This window comes from Neofelis nebulosa, chromosome 7, assembly GCF_028018385.1.
Source record: "Neofelis nebulosa isolate mNeoNeb1 chromosome 7, mNeoNeb1.pri, whole genome shotgun sequence".
Lineage (NCBI taxonomy): Eukaryota > Metazoa > Chordata > Mammalia > Carnivora > Felidae > Neofelis > Neofelis nebulosa.
The window spans coordinates 73,112,796-73,130,496 of NC_080788.1; the positions used below are offsets into that span (position 1 = coordinate 73,112,796).

General features: G+C 49.6%; 1 protein-coding gene across 3 annotated transcripts; it reads right to left on the bottom strand.

The window, feature by feature from the left end:
• Nucleotides 1–1,427: 1,427 nt before the first annotated feature.
• Nucleotides 1,428–16,931, bottom strand: SALL2 (spalt like transcription factor 2). 3 transcript variants are annotated; one of them, XM_058738467.1, is made up of 4 exons: nucleotides 16,825–16,931; nucleotides 5,959–6,276; nucleotides 3,449–5,838; nucleotides 1,428–2,996 (listed from the first exon to the last, which is right to left on the bottom strand). In XM_058738467.1, exons 1-4 carry the CDS (start codon nucleotides 16,895–16,897, stop codon nucleotides 2,589–2,591), a joined length of 3,189 nt encoding a protein of 1,062 aa, XP_058594450.1. In that variant the 5' UTR covers nucleotides 16,898–16,931; the 3' UTR covers nucleotides 1,428–2,588. The 3 variants fall into 3 exon arrangements, with proteins under 3 accessions (XP_058594450.1, XP_058594448.1, XP_058594449.1); XM_058738465.1 differs by having other exon boundaries at nucleotides 3,449–6,276; XM_058738466.1 differs by lacking the exon at nucleotides 16,825–16,931 and adding an exon at nucleotides 6,665–6,904 and having other exon boundaries at nucleotides 3,449–6,276.
• Between the last annotated feature and the right edge of the window lie 770 nt (nucleotides 16,932–17,701).

Consider the following 17,701-nt stretch of genomic DNA (forward strand, 5'->3'; position numbering starts at 1 on the left):
ATGGAGGAGCAAAGCTGCCTCTTATGTCTTCTCATAGTGATGCTTTTCATCCATCCAGTTGGAACTGGACTTACTATTGTTTATTTCATTTAAAGTGTTTTCTCAAGCTGCATTTATTTACATTCTCAATCCAGCAGGTTAGAGTTAATTCACCTTCCATAAAGATGATCAAATGAAAAGCAACTGAGAAATGGTGAGGCCTCTGAGGGTGGGGGTTGGAGGTGGCTACAAAAATGAAGAAACTAAAGGCTCTAAGAAGAGACAGAATGAATTAAAGGTGAAAAAAGAAAAGGAAAAAGAAAAGCTGGCAGGTAAGAGAGGTCAATGAAGAAAAAGCAGGAGAGGAGAGTAAAAAGAAGAATAAAAAGGAGACAGAAGGGAAAATAAAGGAGAGCGATGAAGGAGGGGTGTGGGCAGTCAGGTGCAGGGCTGACTTGCCTGAGGAAGTATCCATGAGTAGAAGCCTTACTGACAGGTGCTACCATAATGGGAACTGGCATGTGAAGAGAGGACAAGTCTAGTTTAATTAGTTAAATGGCATTATCTTATGTCTGATGGGGGTAGGGGAGGTACATGGAATACGATTGGTGACCTACCTCCTTCCATAGGCTGAAAGGAGAAAAAGACTTAACAAAGCTTTGCTAGGAATTAAAGAGGCAGAAGCTGTTTCTTCCCCAGTTGACGTCACAAGATTCCAGGACCTTTTAAAGAGGACCATTACTGCCCTGGTGGGGGCAAGAGGAATCAAATGTTGGTTTTTTACCTTGAATCGAGCCAAGAAAAGGTTTACTCACCTCCTCCTTTCTGTCTTCCAGCCAGCCTCACATCGGGAGTCTAAAATGATGTAGCAAAAAACAGGCACCATCCCTGATCACTGGTAGTAGCACTAACACTGCCATTAATTGGCTGAGTGACTTTGGACAAATCATTTTACCAGCCCCATCCCCTTAGCACTAAGATACAGTGATATTATAATCTTACAAACACAAAAAAAGTCTGGAGACTGTTCTCTTTCAAAACCCAAGGTCTTAGGGTCAAATCTAAACCCTACCACATTGTGGAGTGATAAGGTAAAGAATGTATATATGTTTCATTTCACACTCCCACCCCCCATGTACTTCCTTTGCTGAGAATCCTGCTTTAAATTATCCCGTCGGTAAAAATTATTAGTGTTGAATCATTTTTTATTTCTGTTTATAACATCAGATCTCAAGGATCATAAAGATTAATTCATCTTGGTTCTGCAGATTAAATGATGTCAGCTAGGCTACCCTGGGGCTCAGGAAGGACCAATAAGGAAACAGCTTCCAACCTCCAAACAAAACAAAACAAAACAAAACAAAACAAAACAAAACAAAACAAAACAAAAACCCCACAAAGCCTGGTGGTGGAAAGTTCTAGGCAAAGAAAAGAATCTAGACAATGACTGCACACAATGGACAAATCCTTTACTTTTTGAGAACATAAACTCCATTTCCACAGGGAAATTACATTCACTGGAGGTTGTTTTAGGACAAGACTGAATAAATTAAATATTTCAACACCATATGTTCAGCTTTGGCAGGAGATGTAGGTGGGAAGGGAATCTCAATGTTAGGGAATGCCCGTATCACACCCCAGCTGGCTATTTAGTTATGAAATAAGGAAAAACACACAAATATTTGGTTAAAACACTTTTAATGAAAAGGGAAAGACACTAATATCTCCCTTGTCTGCTCTTCACATTTTACTATGTTAGGAAGCTCTGGAGCCTATACCTTTGGAGGAGAAACCATCATTCAAGTCAATCAATAGCAGAACCCTCACTCTCTCCCCCTCAGGACTCCTGTTCCAAATGATCCTATGTTAAGAGTAAATACTACATCTCATTACAAGACAGAGAGGCAGGGAGAAAACCACCTAGAGCTCATCTCCCAAGGTCTGGGACTCTAAGAACCAGACGGTGGCAAAGACATAAGCCCTGGTCCATAGACAGGCAAAATGGGGAGGAAACAGGCCTTGAGAAAGGAAGACAAGGAAAATACAAGGGGCCAGGGTACAAAGTAGGGAGTTATCTAAAACTAGAAGCATACTAGTGCTAGGAAATCCCCTATGACCTGAGGTGCATTGCTGCACACTAAGTCACTAACAGTCCAAAAGAACATTCGTGAGACCCATCCAATCAAGAATTCGAGGTCCCCTCCCTCACATCATGCCCCTTTCTTAACCTCACATGTTCCCAGCAAGCCCTATGCTTTAGCAACGCTCTTCAACTCTCCATCATTCCTCCTTCAATGACCCTCACCAATTATGCTTGTTAAAGACATGAACTTCACATTTCCCAAAAGATCCCATGAGAGACCTGCTGCTAAGACATCTGCTCGTTTCCTAACTTTGACAGGCCATGATGAAGGAAAAGGAGAAGCTGGAGGTGTCTTGGCAAACTGACCAGCCAACACCTTTGCCTGAATGGGAGTTTACTGGGAAGAATGTCCTATACGCTCTTCGTTTCTCCCTACCCCTTAGGGCTGAGCCACCAGATACAGATATTGTTGTATCTTCATTGCTGGCACCTTCCAGAGCAGGGAAAAGAAGAAATGTACAGTTTGCTACTTTTCTTCTCTGATGGGCTTCTCAGGCACTGCCTTGGATGCAGGAGACCGAAATAGGAAGAGGGGGGCTCTCTTCTCCTTGGCCTCTCTGGATCCCATTGCTAGAGGCACGTTCCCAGCCATAGTTCCTGGGCCAAACAGCACTGGTGGTGCCAGACCTAAACTGGTAGTGGAGGTGGAGCCGGAACTCCGGGGCTTGGTGGGCAGGTCCCTTGACAGGAAAGCTGTGTACTGGTTCCAGAAAGACAGGGGACCTACCCTCACCAGTTGGGCAGGAACATCCTGGGACAGGAAGTCCTGCAGGTTGACCTGGTCACCAGAGAGGAGTGGCACTGGGCCCTCCAGGGACAGCTGCCGGCCCCTTCGGGCTGGGCTGCAGTTCCAAATGTGGGTGCTCAGGTGCACCTGCCAAAGGGAAAGGGAGAGGAAGAAAGGAGAGGGGGGAGAGGGGTCACCCCAGGGAAGCTGGAGGGGGATCCCCTTGGGAATGTGAAAGCTGCAGAGAAACTATTTTCCTCAGGTACAGTGAGTGAAGAGGGAAGAAAAAATTCATCAGGGGGCCATCCCCCTGGCAAGCACAGCCATTTCCAAGCTCAGGGACTAGAGAGAAGCCACGGGGGAAGGAAGGACTCAGAGAAAAAAGACAAATAAGGGCTCGTAAATCCTGTGGAGGTGCTTCTACAGAGCTCTCGGTTTCTGCTTCCTGGGTCATGAGCAGGAAAACAGGCTCATGGGATGGTGGGGTCATCTTTTCGGGGAAAGGGGGAGAGCCCCGGGGATGTGATGGACGGTGAGCAGCCTGGGACCAAGGAAAGAGCAGCAATATTCTGAGGGCCGTGGGGAGCAAAGGGTTGTACCTGGTGGTGAGCCAGCAGCATATGCTTCTTGAGGACAGCCCGCTCGAGAAAGCTCTGCCTGCAGAACACACAAGTGAAGAGCGGCCCCTCCTTGGGGTGGGTCTTCTGATGCTCCTCCAGGGCTGCCTGGGCGGGAAAGGTCTGCCCACACACCTCACAGGCCTTTCTGCTGCTGCTCTCTCCCGGCTCCTTTCTCATCACCTCCTGCTTGCTCAGCTCCTCCGCCGAGGTGCCGCCGCCGCCTTCCCCTTCCCGGGTGTGTGCTGACGGTGGGCTCGAGCTCCTCTCTGGTTTGCCCCCCTCTTCCATGCCTCCTGCGGCATCGCTGCCTCCCTGCTCCATGGGCCGTGTTTGATCCAGGCTGTCGGGTGGTGGCGGCGGGGGCGGCAGGGAAGGCTGCTGAATCACCTTCTCACTGCTATCCATCTCCTTCCCAGACGTGGCCGCCGCCGCTGTCCCCACTTCCTCCTCTGCCCCAGACGCCTCTTCCGAATCACCTCGCACTGATATCGCCTTCTCACCTCCGCTCTCTGAGCCCCTCCCTGCCAGGGAATCTTCATCAGTCACGTCTTCTTCCTCTTCCTCGTCCTCTTCCTCCTCTTCAGACAGCTCCTCTTCTGGGGATGGCTGCTGGGACGGCTGCTGGGGGAAGGTCCCCACCCCGGAGACTGTGGACTGCTCGGAGCCATTCTCCTGGGCAGCTCCCCCGCCTTCGGAGAGCGTGGTGCCACCGTTGGGGATCTGGCCCCCCAGGTGCATCCGAACATGCTGCTGCAGAGTCACGGCGTTAGTGAACTTCTTCTGGCAGATGGGACAGGAGTTCTGGGCCCGGGCTGCCGGACTGGCCTTGTGGCCCACGAAATGTGCACGCAGATTGCCCCGTGTGGAGAAAGCTCTGCCACACACTTTGCATTTGAAGGGCCGCTCACCTCCGTGTTGGCCGTAATGCAGGCGCAGGGCCCGAGGACAGCTCAGCACCCGGAGGCAGATGACACACTGGTTAGGCCCAGATGACGCAGCGGTTGAGGTCGCGGGCGCGGAGGTGGTGGGGGCGCCCGAGGCAGTAGACGCCACTGCCACGGCTCCCTGCCGATCAATCTTTTCTACCAGTTGCTGCAGCTTTGAGGTCTCAGAGGGGGAGGCCCCCAAGGGCTCTAGCACATAGGGGAAGGGGAAGCTACCTGTGGACTTGAAGTGGTTGGTGAGCAGCGCCCAGCTGGGTAGCGAAGTCACCAGCTTACTCAGCTGCATTCGGGTCGCCGTGCCGCTTTCTGCCACGCCGGCGATGGCTGAGCCCTCGCTCCCCGGAGGGGTATTTTCATCGGCTTTACTCTTTGGCTCTACTGCCTTCATGAGCACAAACTTATTGAAAGCAGGGAGCGCGGGAGCCGTGGCTGTGCCCGCACCGGTGGAGAGCAGCGTCAGGCTCTCGGTGGCACTAAGTGCTGTAGTGGAGGCCACCAGGGGCTTGCGTTCCACGCCCCCGCCTGGCACCGCCACCTCTTCCTCGGCCTTCTCCGGCGGCACGGACATACCATAGGGCAGGCCGCTGCTGGTGATGACATAGTCTAGGTGCTCGGGCACCGGGTGAGGGTTCATCTGCACGTGCGGGTACTTCTCGCGATGCCGGTGAAAATGCACTTTGAGGTTGCCGCGGGTGGTGAAGCGGTTGCCACAGACGTTACACTTATAGGGCCTCTCACCCGTGTGGGAGCGCAGGTGGATCTGCAGGGCACTGTCACTGCCAAATACTTTGGCACAGAAGCGGCACTTGTGCCGTCCGCCAGGCTTCTCCAAGGGACCCATCACTTCCCCGTAGCCCAGCTCACCACTTCCATTCTTTGGCTTCAGGAGCCCTGGGGAGGCAGCAGCCTCGAGGCCTCGAGCTGCCCCAAGACACTGTGCTGCCAAGAGTCCCGTGGTGCCTGGGAACGCCAGGTGAGGCGAGGCAATCAGCTGATCTGTGCTGCCTGGCAGGGCTGGGGAGGGGGCGGGGGCGGGTTTGTGGCTGCGCCCAACCCCTCCGGCAGAAAAAGGGTGCTGTGACCCCAGTGGATGGTAAAGATGGAAGAAAGCCTGCTTGGGCGTTTCTGCCCCCGAGGAGGAGGAGGAGGAGGAGGAAGAGGAGGAGGAAGGTGCCAGGGTCTTGGTGGTCTGGACAGGCTTGATGGGGCTGAAGAGGGGAAGCAGGGGCTTGGTGGAGGAGGCAGTCCCTGCCCCAGGTAACTCGGAGGGACTGGCAGGGGTGCCCACTGTCTGGCCTAAGGAGCCAAGCAGCAGCACCTGGCGGCAGATTTGCTCAGTCATCTGCATCTGATGGATCTGCCGCTGCTGCAGCACCCGCAGCTCTTCCAAGATCAGAGGGATGTTCAAGTGGCCGCTGCCTGCACCTGGGGGCGGAGGTGGAGGAGGAGGAGGGGGGGGTGCGGGGGTGGACTCTGGAGGTAATGGGGTCGCTCCCAGCTTGGGACTAGCCAAGATCAGGCCCCCGCCTCCCCCCGCTGCCGTACCTGTGGCAGCGACCAGGAAGTGCCCGGCAGGCTCCTCTACTCTCCGCTCAGGGCCCCAGGTGGGATCTGTGGGCACAGAGGACCCAGAATCCGGAGGGTTGTTGTGCTCTGCCTCCATGACCCGGGGGCTAGTTTGGCCCTCAGCCCGGGGTTCAGAAGAGGTCGAAGAGTTGTTGGGGTTCTCCTGGCCCCCAATTATCACCATTACAGGGGGGTCAGTAGAACACGCATTCTGGTGGGCGAGGAATTCAGTTGGGTCAGTGAATTGTGCGCAGCACTTGGCACAGACTTGGGGGTGGTCCTCCTCGCTAGCATCACCTAGGGAGAAGACAAGGAGAGAGCGTGGGTGGTGCGGCTGGGATGGGCAGGCGAAGGCTCTAATTAACAACGAGCCCAGTAACCGCTTGGTGGGGGGTGGGGAGATGAGCTCACCATCAGGCCAAGCCGAAGGCTAGAGCTCAGTGGTGACCCGTCCGGACACGAAACACCCCAGCATGGGGGCAGGGGAGCAGGCACGCTCAAGCTCCTGCCTCCGCCTGCCGGTCCCCCACCCCCCAACCCCGGGCCACCCGCGGGCGCAAGGAATGGGTGTGAGCAGGGCGCCCTACGCAGAGAATCGTGCATTTTATCCCGTCCGCCGAGAAGTCCCTCACCCCGCGCGCGTGCCCTCCGCCCCCACCCCTGCCCAGGCAGGGCCCTACCGCACCTCCAAGCTCCGCCGGCTCCCCGCAGGGCCCCCCGAGACGAGAGCTCCTCCCGGTTTCGTGCGCCATGGTTGTAGGGACGGGGGGGGGGTGGGTGGGTGGAGGGCAGGGGTAGACAATGGGTATCGGGATGGGGGGAGGCGGCGGTGGCCGCCGGGGTGCGGCAGCCTCTGCACCCAGCGGCCCAGACTGCGGAGATGGAGATCCGCGGCGGCGGCGGCGGCGGCGGGGGCAGGGAGCCGCGGAGGAGGGGGAGGGGAGCGAGGAGGCGCGGAGGAGGGGAGGAGCTGGAGCGAGAAAGCTAGGAGAGGGGAGATGGGGGAGGAGCTGCTGGGGAGCCAGGCAGGAGCGGGGAGTGGGAGGTGGGTGTGTGGGGCGGGAGCCCAGAGCCTAGCAGGTTTCCGGAGGCTCAGTGACAGGTGCTTGTGGGGCGTGGTGGGGTCCACCTTCCCTCGCCCTCTGCCAGCTACCCCCCTTCTCCAGATGGCTTTGCCTAGACCTGCCCCCACCCCCCTCGGGCTCAAGGGGGCACAGTGGGAAACACAGCTCTGCTCAATAGAGCAAAGCGATAGGCTTCTCTTATTTTTCTTTGGATAAAGGATCCGCTGAGCCTGGAAAACGTGGACTCCAGAGAGGGTGGTCTGATCTCAGAGGTTCTCAGGGCCAGAGTGGGAGGGGGAGCCCAGGACATCCACGCCTTATCAAAACCCGCACCCCTAAATACCCCAAGTTTTGTCCAGTCTTCCTCATCTTTATTCCCACCCTACCCCCATCCGCCTCCACAAAAGAAGTTTCTCAGGGTGGGAGGCTGCAAGGCATAATTTCCAAGGAAGTCATTTCAGGACCCTCCTCCCTGCGGAACATTGAGCCCCTTCACTCCCCCCCCCCCCCTCCAGAATAGCCCAATGCAAGTTACTCCACAGATCACCGGGCTCACACCTGATTTATAGACTTCGTGCTTATTCCCGGAGCACCTCCTCTTTAATAGCTCTTCCCTGCCCGTCTTCTTCCTCCATTGCCCTTCTCGTGCAGCACAGGGCACACTGCCACTGTTAAGGACAGTTGCGTCCGGGGAGACGCTGGCCTGCAGGGGCCTACAGAGGCCCACCTAGCTCTAACCTGGGGGGAGGGGAATTCCTGAAACAATGGAGAAAATGCAGTGGGAGCTACGAGGCAGCCTCTCTGGGCGGAAAGCCCTTTCAGCCCCAAGCTGGTTTGAATGCCTAGAAAGGACATAACACTAGCTCACCGCCACAGAGGCCACCTGGTAGTCAGACCGGATAAGTAGGGGTATGATGTCTCTTAGACCAGATACTCTGCGTTCTCTTTCTACCTTGAAATGCGTCTTAATAGGGTTTCCACCTCGGGAAAGAGTTTAATCTTACTTACAGGAAGTGACCCCCCAAGTCCTTAGTTTTGTGGTTTGCCTCGGCATCAGTAAACCCACGATGTTCTAATCCCAGCTCTATCGTTGCCTGGCTGGTAAATTGAGGCACAGTGGTTAATCATGCCACCATTTTCATTTTGTAAAGTGGTAAGATTGTAGCTGTGCTGTCTTTCTCAGAGAAATATTGTGGTGACAAAAACTTGGAAAACTCTTGACAAATCATGTTAATATGAACACATGGGACTTTAAATTTGGGGGGGGGGGGAGTCCCAAATATTATGGGTTAGAGAATTTACATTGTCAGTGGCAAAACAATGAAAATAACCTAAAATGCACATTTGCTAAAATTAGACCAGTTTTTCATGTTACTTACTCATCTTATTAATTTCTTTTTCTTGATTTTTAAAAATATTTGTTTTTGAGAGAGAGAGAGTGTGTGTGAGTGGGGTGAGGGGCAGAGAGAGAGGGAGACACAGAATCCAAAGCAGTCTGCAGGCTCTGAGCCTGACGTGGGGCTTGAACTCAAGAACCATGAGATCATGACCTGGGCCGAAGTCGGACGCTTAACTGAGTGAGCCACCCAGATGCCCCATCATCTTATTAATTTCTGAGGTAAGACATTGGTTAATATTGGCATATGCCAATGGCAAGGAATCTTTTCTGGAGGAGTCTTTTTTGGACCTAATGTTGGCACCATCCACTTCACTGTTCAACACGAATTTTGCTGTCTTTTTAAATCGAAAACACTTTACCGAATTATGTTTTGAAACTTTACATAATCATGAGTATCTAAATATTACGAACGACAGCTCTGAAAAAGATGGGCTCTGTGCTTTCAGGACTGACCCTTACAACGAGGGAGAGGGGGGATCTACTTCAGTTATGGAAAGTCACAGGTTCATGCAGTGCTGTTTATTTTTACAGAGCAGGAAATTGAAGCTTGAAGAGGATAAGTGACTTTCCCAAGTTCACACAGTAATTCAGTGAAGCAAGCATTCAGAATTTTGACTCCTGTCCAGTGCTTTCTCAAGCACACCAACATTGTGTGGCTTCTCTAACGCCAGAGAAAGGGCCCTGTGTAGCTCCTACCTGCCATTTGCTGTCTGGCCTCAGTAAGGGAGAGGGAATCAGGTGGAAGCTTTCTACCCAGCATTTGTTAATTAGCATTGAACATTTGATATCAAGTTGCTGTTTTGTCAAGTCTTCCGACAAGAAAAGAAATCCTTTTCCTTTCATCTTCTCCTGGGAAACACTGTCCCCTTTCTTGCTCTTTAATGAAACTTGCTTTCTGATGGGTAATTTGACCTGCACTCTTCTTTAAGGTAAATTTAGTCCCTGCTGAAAGGTGACGGATCAACAGCCACCTGTAAGAGGAACCCTCTATTTCTCAGCACTTTGCACTCACTGCCTATCCTGAAAAGGGGGGCAGGATTCTTAGGCAGACACGAATGAAGTCATAAACACAGGAATAAACTAAGCTGGTTATGGTGTCCCTAGATAGCAGATAAGGGTAGGTAAGCTATCCTGGGTCACAGGCAAAGTCTGGGATGGATGTAGGGACTAAGACCTGGACACGCTTGTTTAAATTTATAAAGAGCCAGAATAACAATGAAAAGGGAAACCAGGTAGCTCTCTAAACTGCGGCTCTAGGCTTGGGAGAGAATGGCTAGGGAGAACAAAGAAAATTAGGTGCGGAGTACACAACAGGACGGTACAGTTGAAAAAGCGGTTCTCAAACTTTGCTGCCCATTAAAAAGACTGGGAGAGCTTTGAAACATCCAATATCCAGGCCACACCCCAGATCAATTAATTCAGAATCCCTGAGGGTGGGATCCAGGTATCCCTCAATTAAAATTCCTCAGGCGATGCCAGTGTACAGGAAGGATGAGAGCCATGGTACCTTTCAGAGGACTGCTCTTCCCAGGGAACCTTCTACCCTGCGGCTCACAAATCTTACCTGGCCCAAATTAGGACAGAGGCAAAACCAGCTGCCCACGGCCAAATCTTCCTGTCTGGCTCCCTCTCTGCTCTGCCGGCAGAGAGAGGTCAGCTCTCTCGTATCCAGCTTCCATGAACAGATTTTGATAACGATTTACACCTGACTGTGAATTTAAGTGACTGCATTGCCTTTCCCAGGGTATGTGCATCTTGAGCTATATTTCTTTTTTTTTTTTAATTTTTTTAATGTTTATTTATTTTTGAGACAGAGAGAGACAGAGCATGAATGGGGGAGGGGTAGAGAGAGAGGGAGACACAGAATCGGAAGCAGGCTCCAGGCTCTGAGCCATCAGCCCAGAGCCTGACTCGGGGCTCAGACTCACAAACCGTGAGATCGTGACCTGAGCTGAAGTCAGACGCTCAACCGACTGAGCCACCCAGGCGCCCCTTGAGCTATATTTCTAATTTTAAGATAAAGGCTTTGTTCTACACACAGTTCAAGCATCGTCCAGCCACTGAAGAAACAAAGTATACTATGTAAGCACCTGCCTAAACTTACTGTTAGCATTGGGCCAATGCTAACATGAATGGATTCTGTAACTGCTGCACTGTTGCTATAGACTACTTCTAAGGGAGAATGTCCTATCTTCTCTTTGTCACTTCTCTCTCCTAAATACACACACACACTCTTCTGCCAGGCCACCTACGCCTAGTAATGCATCTGTGACCTGTGCAATGTCGTAGGCAAACAGGCATGATAATTTGTACATGGGATGTTAAGTGAGAAAAATATGTTTGTTTCCTAAACAGAAATATCTTAGATCAAACACCGAAAAGGTTTTTTAAGAGACGTTTTTCTGATATCAAAGGACTCAGCATTTAGCAAAGAATTCATACTCTTTTTGCTGCTGGTAAGGACTTCAGAGATGTGACCTTCCCCCCCCACCCACCCCTGAGCACAGTGATTGAGAGTGCCAGCTTTGGGGTGCCTAGGTGGTTTAGGTGGTTAAGCGTCCGACTCTGGATCTCAGCGCCAGGTCTCAATCTCACAGTTTGTGAGCCCTGCATTGGGCTCTGTGCTGACAGCACGGACCCTGCTTGGGACTCTCTCAATCTCTCTCTCAAAATAGATTAAATGAACTTAAAAAAAAAAAACAGTGCCAGCTCTGAATCAAACAGGACTGAGTTATCGTCCCAGCACTTTCAAGATCTTTGTGATCTTGGGAAAGTTTCTCTATTTCTCTAAGGTTTGGATTTCTCTTTAAAATGAGGGACGTAGGGGCACCTAGGTGGCTCAGTCTGTTAAGTGTCAGACTCTGGATCTCAGCTCAGGTCTTGATCTCAAGATAATCGTGAGTTCAAGCCCCATGTTGGGCTCTGTGCTGGGCAGGAAGCCTACTTAAAAAACAAATAAAATATGGGGCGCCTGGGTGGCTCAGTCGGTTGAGTATCCAACTTCAGCTCAGGTCATGATCTCACAGTTCGTGAGTTTGAGCCCCACGTTGGGCCTTGTGCTGACAGCTCAGAGCCTGGAGCCTGGTTCTGATTCTGTGTCTCCCTCTCTCTCTGCCCCTCCCCTGCTCATGGTCTGTCTCTCTCTCTGTCTCAAAAATAAATAAAACATTTTTTTAAAATTAAAAAAAATAAAATAAAACAAAAAATAAAAACAAAATGGGGATAGTGTGCTTGGGTGGCTCAGTCGGTTAAGCATCTGACTCTTGATTTTGGCTCAGGTCATGATCTCACAGTTTGTGGGTTCGAGCCCCACGTTTGGCTCTGCACTGACAGTGAGGAGCCTGCTCTCCCTGTACCTCCTCCCCTACTCACTCACTCTCTAAAAATAAATAAACATTAAAAAATAATAAAATAAAATGGGGGTATAACTTCAAAAGGGACTGAAATTCTTATAGATGCTACAACAAGGATGAGCCTTGAAAACATGATGAGACAAGCAAGACACAAAAGGACAAATATTGTGTAATTCCTTTATATGAGGTACCTAGAATTGGTAAACTTATAGAGACAGAAAATAGGATGGTGATTGCTAGGGGCTGCAGAGAGAAGGGAATGGGGAATTATTGTTTAATGGGTATAGGATTTCAATTTTATTTATTTTATTTATTTAAAAAAAATTTTTTTCGTAATGTTTTTATTTATTTTTGAGACAGAGAGAGACAGAGCATGAGCAGGGAAGGGGCAGAGAGAGAGGGAGACACAGAATCAGAAGCAGGCTCCAGGCTCTGAGCCGTCAGCACAGAGCCCAATACGGGGCTAGAACTCACAAACTGTGAGATCATGACCTGAGCTGAAGTCGGACGCTCAACCGACTGAGCCACCCAGGCGCCCCAAGGATTTCAATTTAAAAGATGAAAGAGTTTTGGAGATGGATGGTGGTAATGGTTGCACAACATTGTGAATATACTTAATCCCTGAGTCATATGCTTAAAAGTGGTTAAAATGGTAAATTTTGTTATGTATATTTTACCACACATTAAAAAAAAAAATGAATGGAGATGCACCTGGGTGGCTCTGTCAGTTGGGCGTCCAACTCTTGGTTTTACCTCAGGTCATGATCTTATGGTTCATGGGTTTGAGCCCTGGATTGGGCTCTGTGTTGGGCTCTGTGTTGGCGGTATGGAGCCCGCTTGGGATTCTCTCTCCTTCTCTCTCTGCCCCTCCCCTGCACGCGATGTCTTTCAAATAAATAGATAAATGAACTTAAAACAAATTGAATGGAGATAATAATAGAGTTGGGAGGAATCAAGGGGAAATATGTGCAGGGCTAGCATAGTACCTGCCAAATAGTAAATGTTCCCGAAATATTGGCAAGAAGTTCGATTATTTAAATTTTTTTAACGTTTATTTATTTTTGAGAGCAAGGGAGACAGTGCACAAGCAGGGGAGGAGCAGAGAAAGAGGGAGACACAGAATCTGAAGCAGGTTCCAGGCTCTGAGCTGTCAGTACTGAACCTGACACAGGCTCAAACCCATTAACTGTGAGATCATGATCTGAGCCAAAGTCGGACGCTCAACTGACTGAGTCACCCAGGTGCACCCCTAGAAGTGCTATTATTTAAAGACCAATAACTGAAGCCCCGGGGGAAGAATGGATTCATCCAAGGTCATGTAGCTTCAAGGTCAAAGCTGGATTAAAACCCAGGTTTCCGGGGTGCCTGGGTGGCTCAGTCGGTTGGGCGTCTGACTTCAGGCCAGGTCATGATCTCACAGTTCATGAGTTTGAGCCCCGTGTCAGGCTCTGTGCTGACAGCTAAGAGCCTGGAGCCTGCTTCGGATTCTGTGTCTCCCTCTCTCTCTCTGCCCCTCCCCAGCTGATGCTCGCACTCTGTCTCTGTCAAAAATAAATAAACTTAAAAATTTTTTTTAATTAAAAAAAAAACAACCCAGGTTTCCTGCTTCCTGGTCCAGTGCTCCATATTGTACCTGGCCTGAGTTACTTTCTATCTACTCAGAAATATTTTCTCTTTGACCCAGGGGTACCTAGGGCTGAAAGGCTTAGGCTCAATACCCTGAGGGATTATGCTCTCTACATCCATGTATAAAGAGATCAGAGCCATGGAAACCAATTTGACAGTAAATTTCATATATTAAAAAAAATAAATTAAAAAAAAAAAAAAGAGATCAGAGCCCTCAGAACTCTCTTTTTGCCTTCCTTCTCCTTTTGCTGCTGTTGCTGTCTGCCAGCTTCCATTTCTCCCTCTAGATCTGTTTGTCTGTTGTCCTGGTTTCTCCTTCTCACTAAATATCTGGGTTTCTGATCGTTTCCTTCATTTCCCAGATGTACTAGTTTACGTTTTCCCTATTCGCATCTCATATGTTCCTAATCCAGATTTCTAGACTCTGTAGGGGAGAGAGATTTTTTTTTTCCTCTCTCCAGAGTTTTTAAGTAAAAAGACTATTTCCTTCTCATCACTTATGTGCAGTAACTATTCTGTTAGGTTTTGGTGTTCTGGTCTGGGAAGCTGAACAAAAACAGGGCTAGAAAACAGGTTTTTCAGACCGTTTCTTGGTGACGTCTCAGGTCACTGCAGAGATGAGGCTTTGGACATGTGCGACAAAGGCTGAGCATTTACTTGTCACTTGTCACGTATGGTAAACATTGCCCAAAAGAACGCAAAGCCTCCTGAAAACTTCGGTTGCACCCTAGCCTGCTAAATAAATGTCTGCTGATGCTCATGAGGAAGCCCGTAGTTTCACAGGTACACCAGAGGACAGAGAGTCCTCCCTACCCTAATTTGGGGGCATGCAGAACAAAAAAATGTTTCTGGGGTAGAAGGAAAAGTCAGCTGCCTGAAGATCACACAAGCAAATAGAAACCGTATCGATGGAAAAGGAGGGAATGGGAAAGTTATCCGTCTTACACGAGCAGGAAGGAATTTTAGGTTTGCTCTGGTACAGCCACCTCATCTTCCAGATGTGACTTGGTGACACTCCAGGGCGTGGAAGTAGCCCCGGAGAATTCTGATCAGAAAGCCCTTTGCTTTCTTTAGGCAGACCTTCAGAGGTTACTACTGCTTTCTTACTCCTTACCTTTGTGTTTCTGACGTTTCTGGCTCAAAGGCAAAATTCAGCCGGAATTTGCTGCTGCCATCGGATGTGAGCCTGCACTGTTTCTGCGGGGATGACTCTGTAGCAGCAACCCCATGCCCCAGAGTGTTCACAGCCCCAAGTGGGAGCCATAGCACAAGGGGCTTAAGAATCCACTCAGGGCAGTGGTGAAAGATTTCTTTTGACGCCTGCACAAGCTCTTCGTCAACAGTGGTACTACGGGGAGTGGGTGAGCAGACTTGGGAAGTGTGGGGAGAGGAGAAGTTGTCTCTTGGAGGGGGCAGGGGTTCGGCATTGTTCCACAATCCAGCCAGCAGGGGAGCAGGACTGAGAGGCAACTCCGAGGCTCTACGGGAAGTCTCCTGTAGAGCCGGAGGAGGAAACATCCGGCCTGCAGCAGCATTAAGGAAGGCTAATGTGTCCCAGGAGGGAAGGATGCCACCATCATGAACCTCTAAATATGGGCACAGTGGGATCCCAGCAAAGCAGTGACTTGAGGAGAATGTGTTCTACCCAAAATACAGTATGTCTGTTAAAGTTGTTCCATAGCACAGGGGAGCACTGATTTCATCTCAGGTCATTTTTTTACAACAACAGGTGGAAAGGTAAATTTAACCCATGACTCAGTTTTAGTCACTACAAATACATTATCCTAGAGCTTTTCATGCACACATCTCATAGAGAAGGACTGAAGTTCACCAAGAAATGCCTGAAGTTTGGTCAGGTTTCAGCCCTCGCAGGAAGTGCCACTGTCCTCACATATGATAACAATACTTACATGCATTAAGTACTTAGTTATGCTAGGGACTACTATATCACATAAATTGAGCACTTATTCATGCTATTTATCTTTCCAAGTGCTTTACACCTATTAACTCATTCCAATCCTCATGATAGCCTAATGAGGTAGCTAGTATTTTACAGATGAGGAAACAGGCACAGAGAGGCAAAGTAAATGAACCCAAGTTGCACAGCTAACCAGGATTTGAATCCTGAAAGTGTGGCTTCAGAACCCTTTTTTTTTTTTTTTTGCTAGAACCCTTGTTCTTAGTACCACACTGCACTGCCCAATGAGTCAACTGTTTGCTAAATAGTTTATCCCTGAGGGGCAGAACTTCCAGACTTTCACAGTGTGAACATACATAGCCATATACTGATACAGTATATCCAAAACTTGCCTGAGCCTAAGAATTACCTGGACACTTGCAAAGATATAGATTCCCAGACTCTACCCTGGATCCACGTTCAAGCAAATTTGAAAAATTCTAATTTAGTAGAGTGAGCCCACTAGCCCTGAGCATCAGGAAACCTGTTTTGGTCCTGACAAAGTGCTCTAACTGTTTCTGAGACTTTGGGCAATGTCACTTCTCAATACCCCAAGTTACTCTACTATCTGCCTCTGACTGGACTATTATAGGAATACATAAAATTCTCCCCCCCCACAAAGAAAATGTATTACTTTATTATTTTAAGTTTATTTAATTCCATTAGTAATCTTTACACTCAATGCGGGGCCGGAACTGACGGCCCCAAGATCAAGAGTTGCAGGCTCTACCTACTGAGCCAGCTAGGCGCCCCAGAAAATCTGTTACTTTAAAAACAGATGCAAGTACGTTAATTCATACTTTTGTTTTGTTTTGTTTCAGCGTGGCCTCCCTTGAAGCACAAACCTGAGTCCCTCATCCAGACCTCTCCTCCAGCCTCTACCCTAGGTGACACGGATCCGCACCCCAAGCCAGGCTGCATCTGACCGACATTAGCTCTCTCCCTCTGGGAGCTCTGATCTGTTCTCAGCTCAGCCCAACAATGAGAAACTTTTTTCTCTTCACCCTCAGGGGAACCTTCACGTTTATCCAATTCATTCTCTTGCAACCCAACTCTCCAGAAAGAAAAGGGGGGAAAATCCCACCCCTAAGAGACTGGCCTCCAGGTCTGAGGAGGTTACTTAGCAACGACACAAAGACCAGTGAGCAAAGGGGGACCTGAGGAGAAAACTCTTGGGTGGGGAGACAGAGCCAGTTTGAAAACTCCATTTCATCCGGAGAAAAATAAGGAAAACACAAACAGAATCCAATCTGAGAAAAGCCAAGCAGCGGGGCTTCTCCCCCAGCACAGGTCAATGCCTGGCTACTCTCTGCATCCAACTTCTTCAAACCCCCAATGACCAAGTCCTCCCCTGGCTTCACCCGTGGCCCGGGTGCCCTCCCTTGCCCTGGCCTGACCCACACGGGCTGGGACTCAGGGCTCCCGCACCCCTCCCCAGGCACCCACCGTTCTCAGACGCGCTGGGACCTTCGCAGTCCGAGATTAACTGTTGGGGTTTCCGCTGCTTTCGCCGAGACATTCCCGGGTGGAGGTGGGGTAGGGAGGGGCAAAGCTCACTTAGTCCTAACCGGGGTGACCTGGTCTGGTCTCCCCTTGGGTCTGAAGCCAACTGATGCCTCTCCCCCAGTGCTAATCACTGGGAAGCAGAGATGGTCTCCCTTCCCAGAGACAGACAGACAGACTGGCCCGCGCTCCCTCTGATTCTCTGTCCCTGACTCTCTCTCTCTCTCTCTCTCTCTCTTTCTCTCTCAATCTCTGCAAGTCTTTAAAGGGGAGACGCCCCCTTTTTTTTCTTCAGCTTCTTCCCTACGCTTCTGCAGCTCCCATTGTAAAAGCAAAAATCCTAATCTTTCCGCACACTCTTTTCTTTTGTACTGCAGAGGGAAGGATTTAACCCTCTCCTCACTGCCAGGGCTCAGGCCTCTCCCTGTGCTGTCTGTTCAGAAAATGTCCCTGCTTGTTTTTCTAACTCTTCATCCCAGGTCTCCACAGTGCTTTTTGGTTCTCTCATGATTCGATGCCACCTTGTTTGATGATGCGACTGCTTCTGGGGTGTAAAGCTGAAATAAGAACTTTCTGGTATATCCTGATTATGAGGCCAAGAAGTCAGCTACCACCAGTTGAAACTGGGGAGATGAAAGGCTGGCAAAAAGACTGAGTGTAGATGGACAGTCGTTATAATAAAACTAAATATAAAGAGGGCTCTTTATAATTTAAAGGATATTTTCATATACGTGACATATTTTGAATATTACAGCTCTGACCACTCCTATTTATAGATGATTCTCTTTATTTTCATTTTTTAATGTTTATTTATTTATTT

Coding starts and splice junctions, on each gene's coding strand:
- SALL2 (XM_058738465.1), bottom strand. CDS start 16,897: ATGTCTCGGCGAAAGCAGCGGAAACCCCAACAGTTAATCTCGGACTGC. Junction 6,277..16,824: donor TCCCAGCGCGTCTGAGAACG/GTGGGTGCCTGG, acceptor TCTTCTCCCTAG/GTGATGCTAGCGAGGAGGAC. Junction 2,997..3,448: donor TGCTGCTGGCTCACCACCAG/GTACAACCCTTT, acceptor TCCCTTTGGCAG/GTGCACCTGAGCACCCACAT.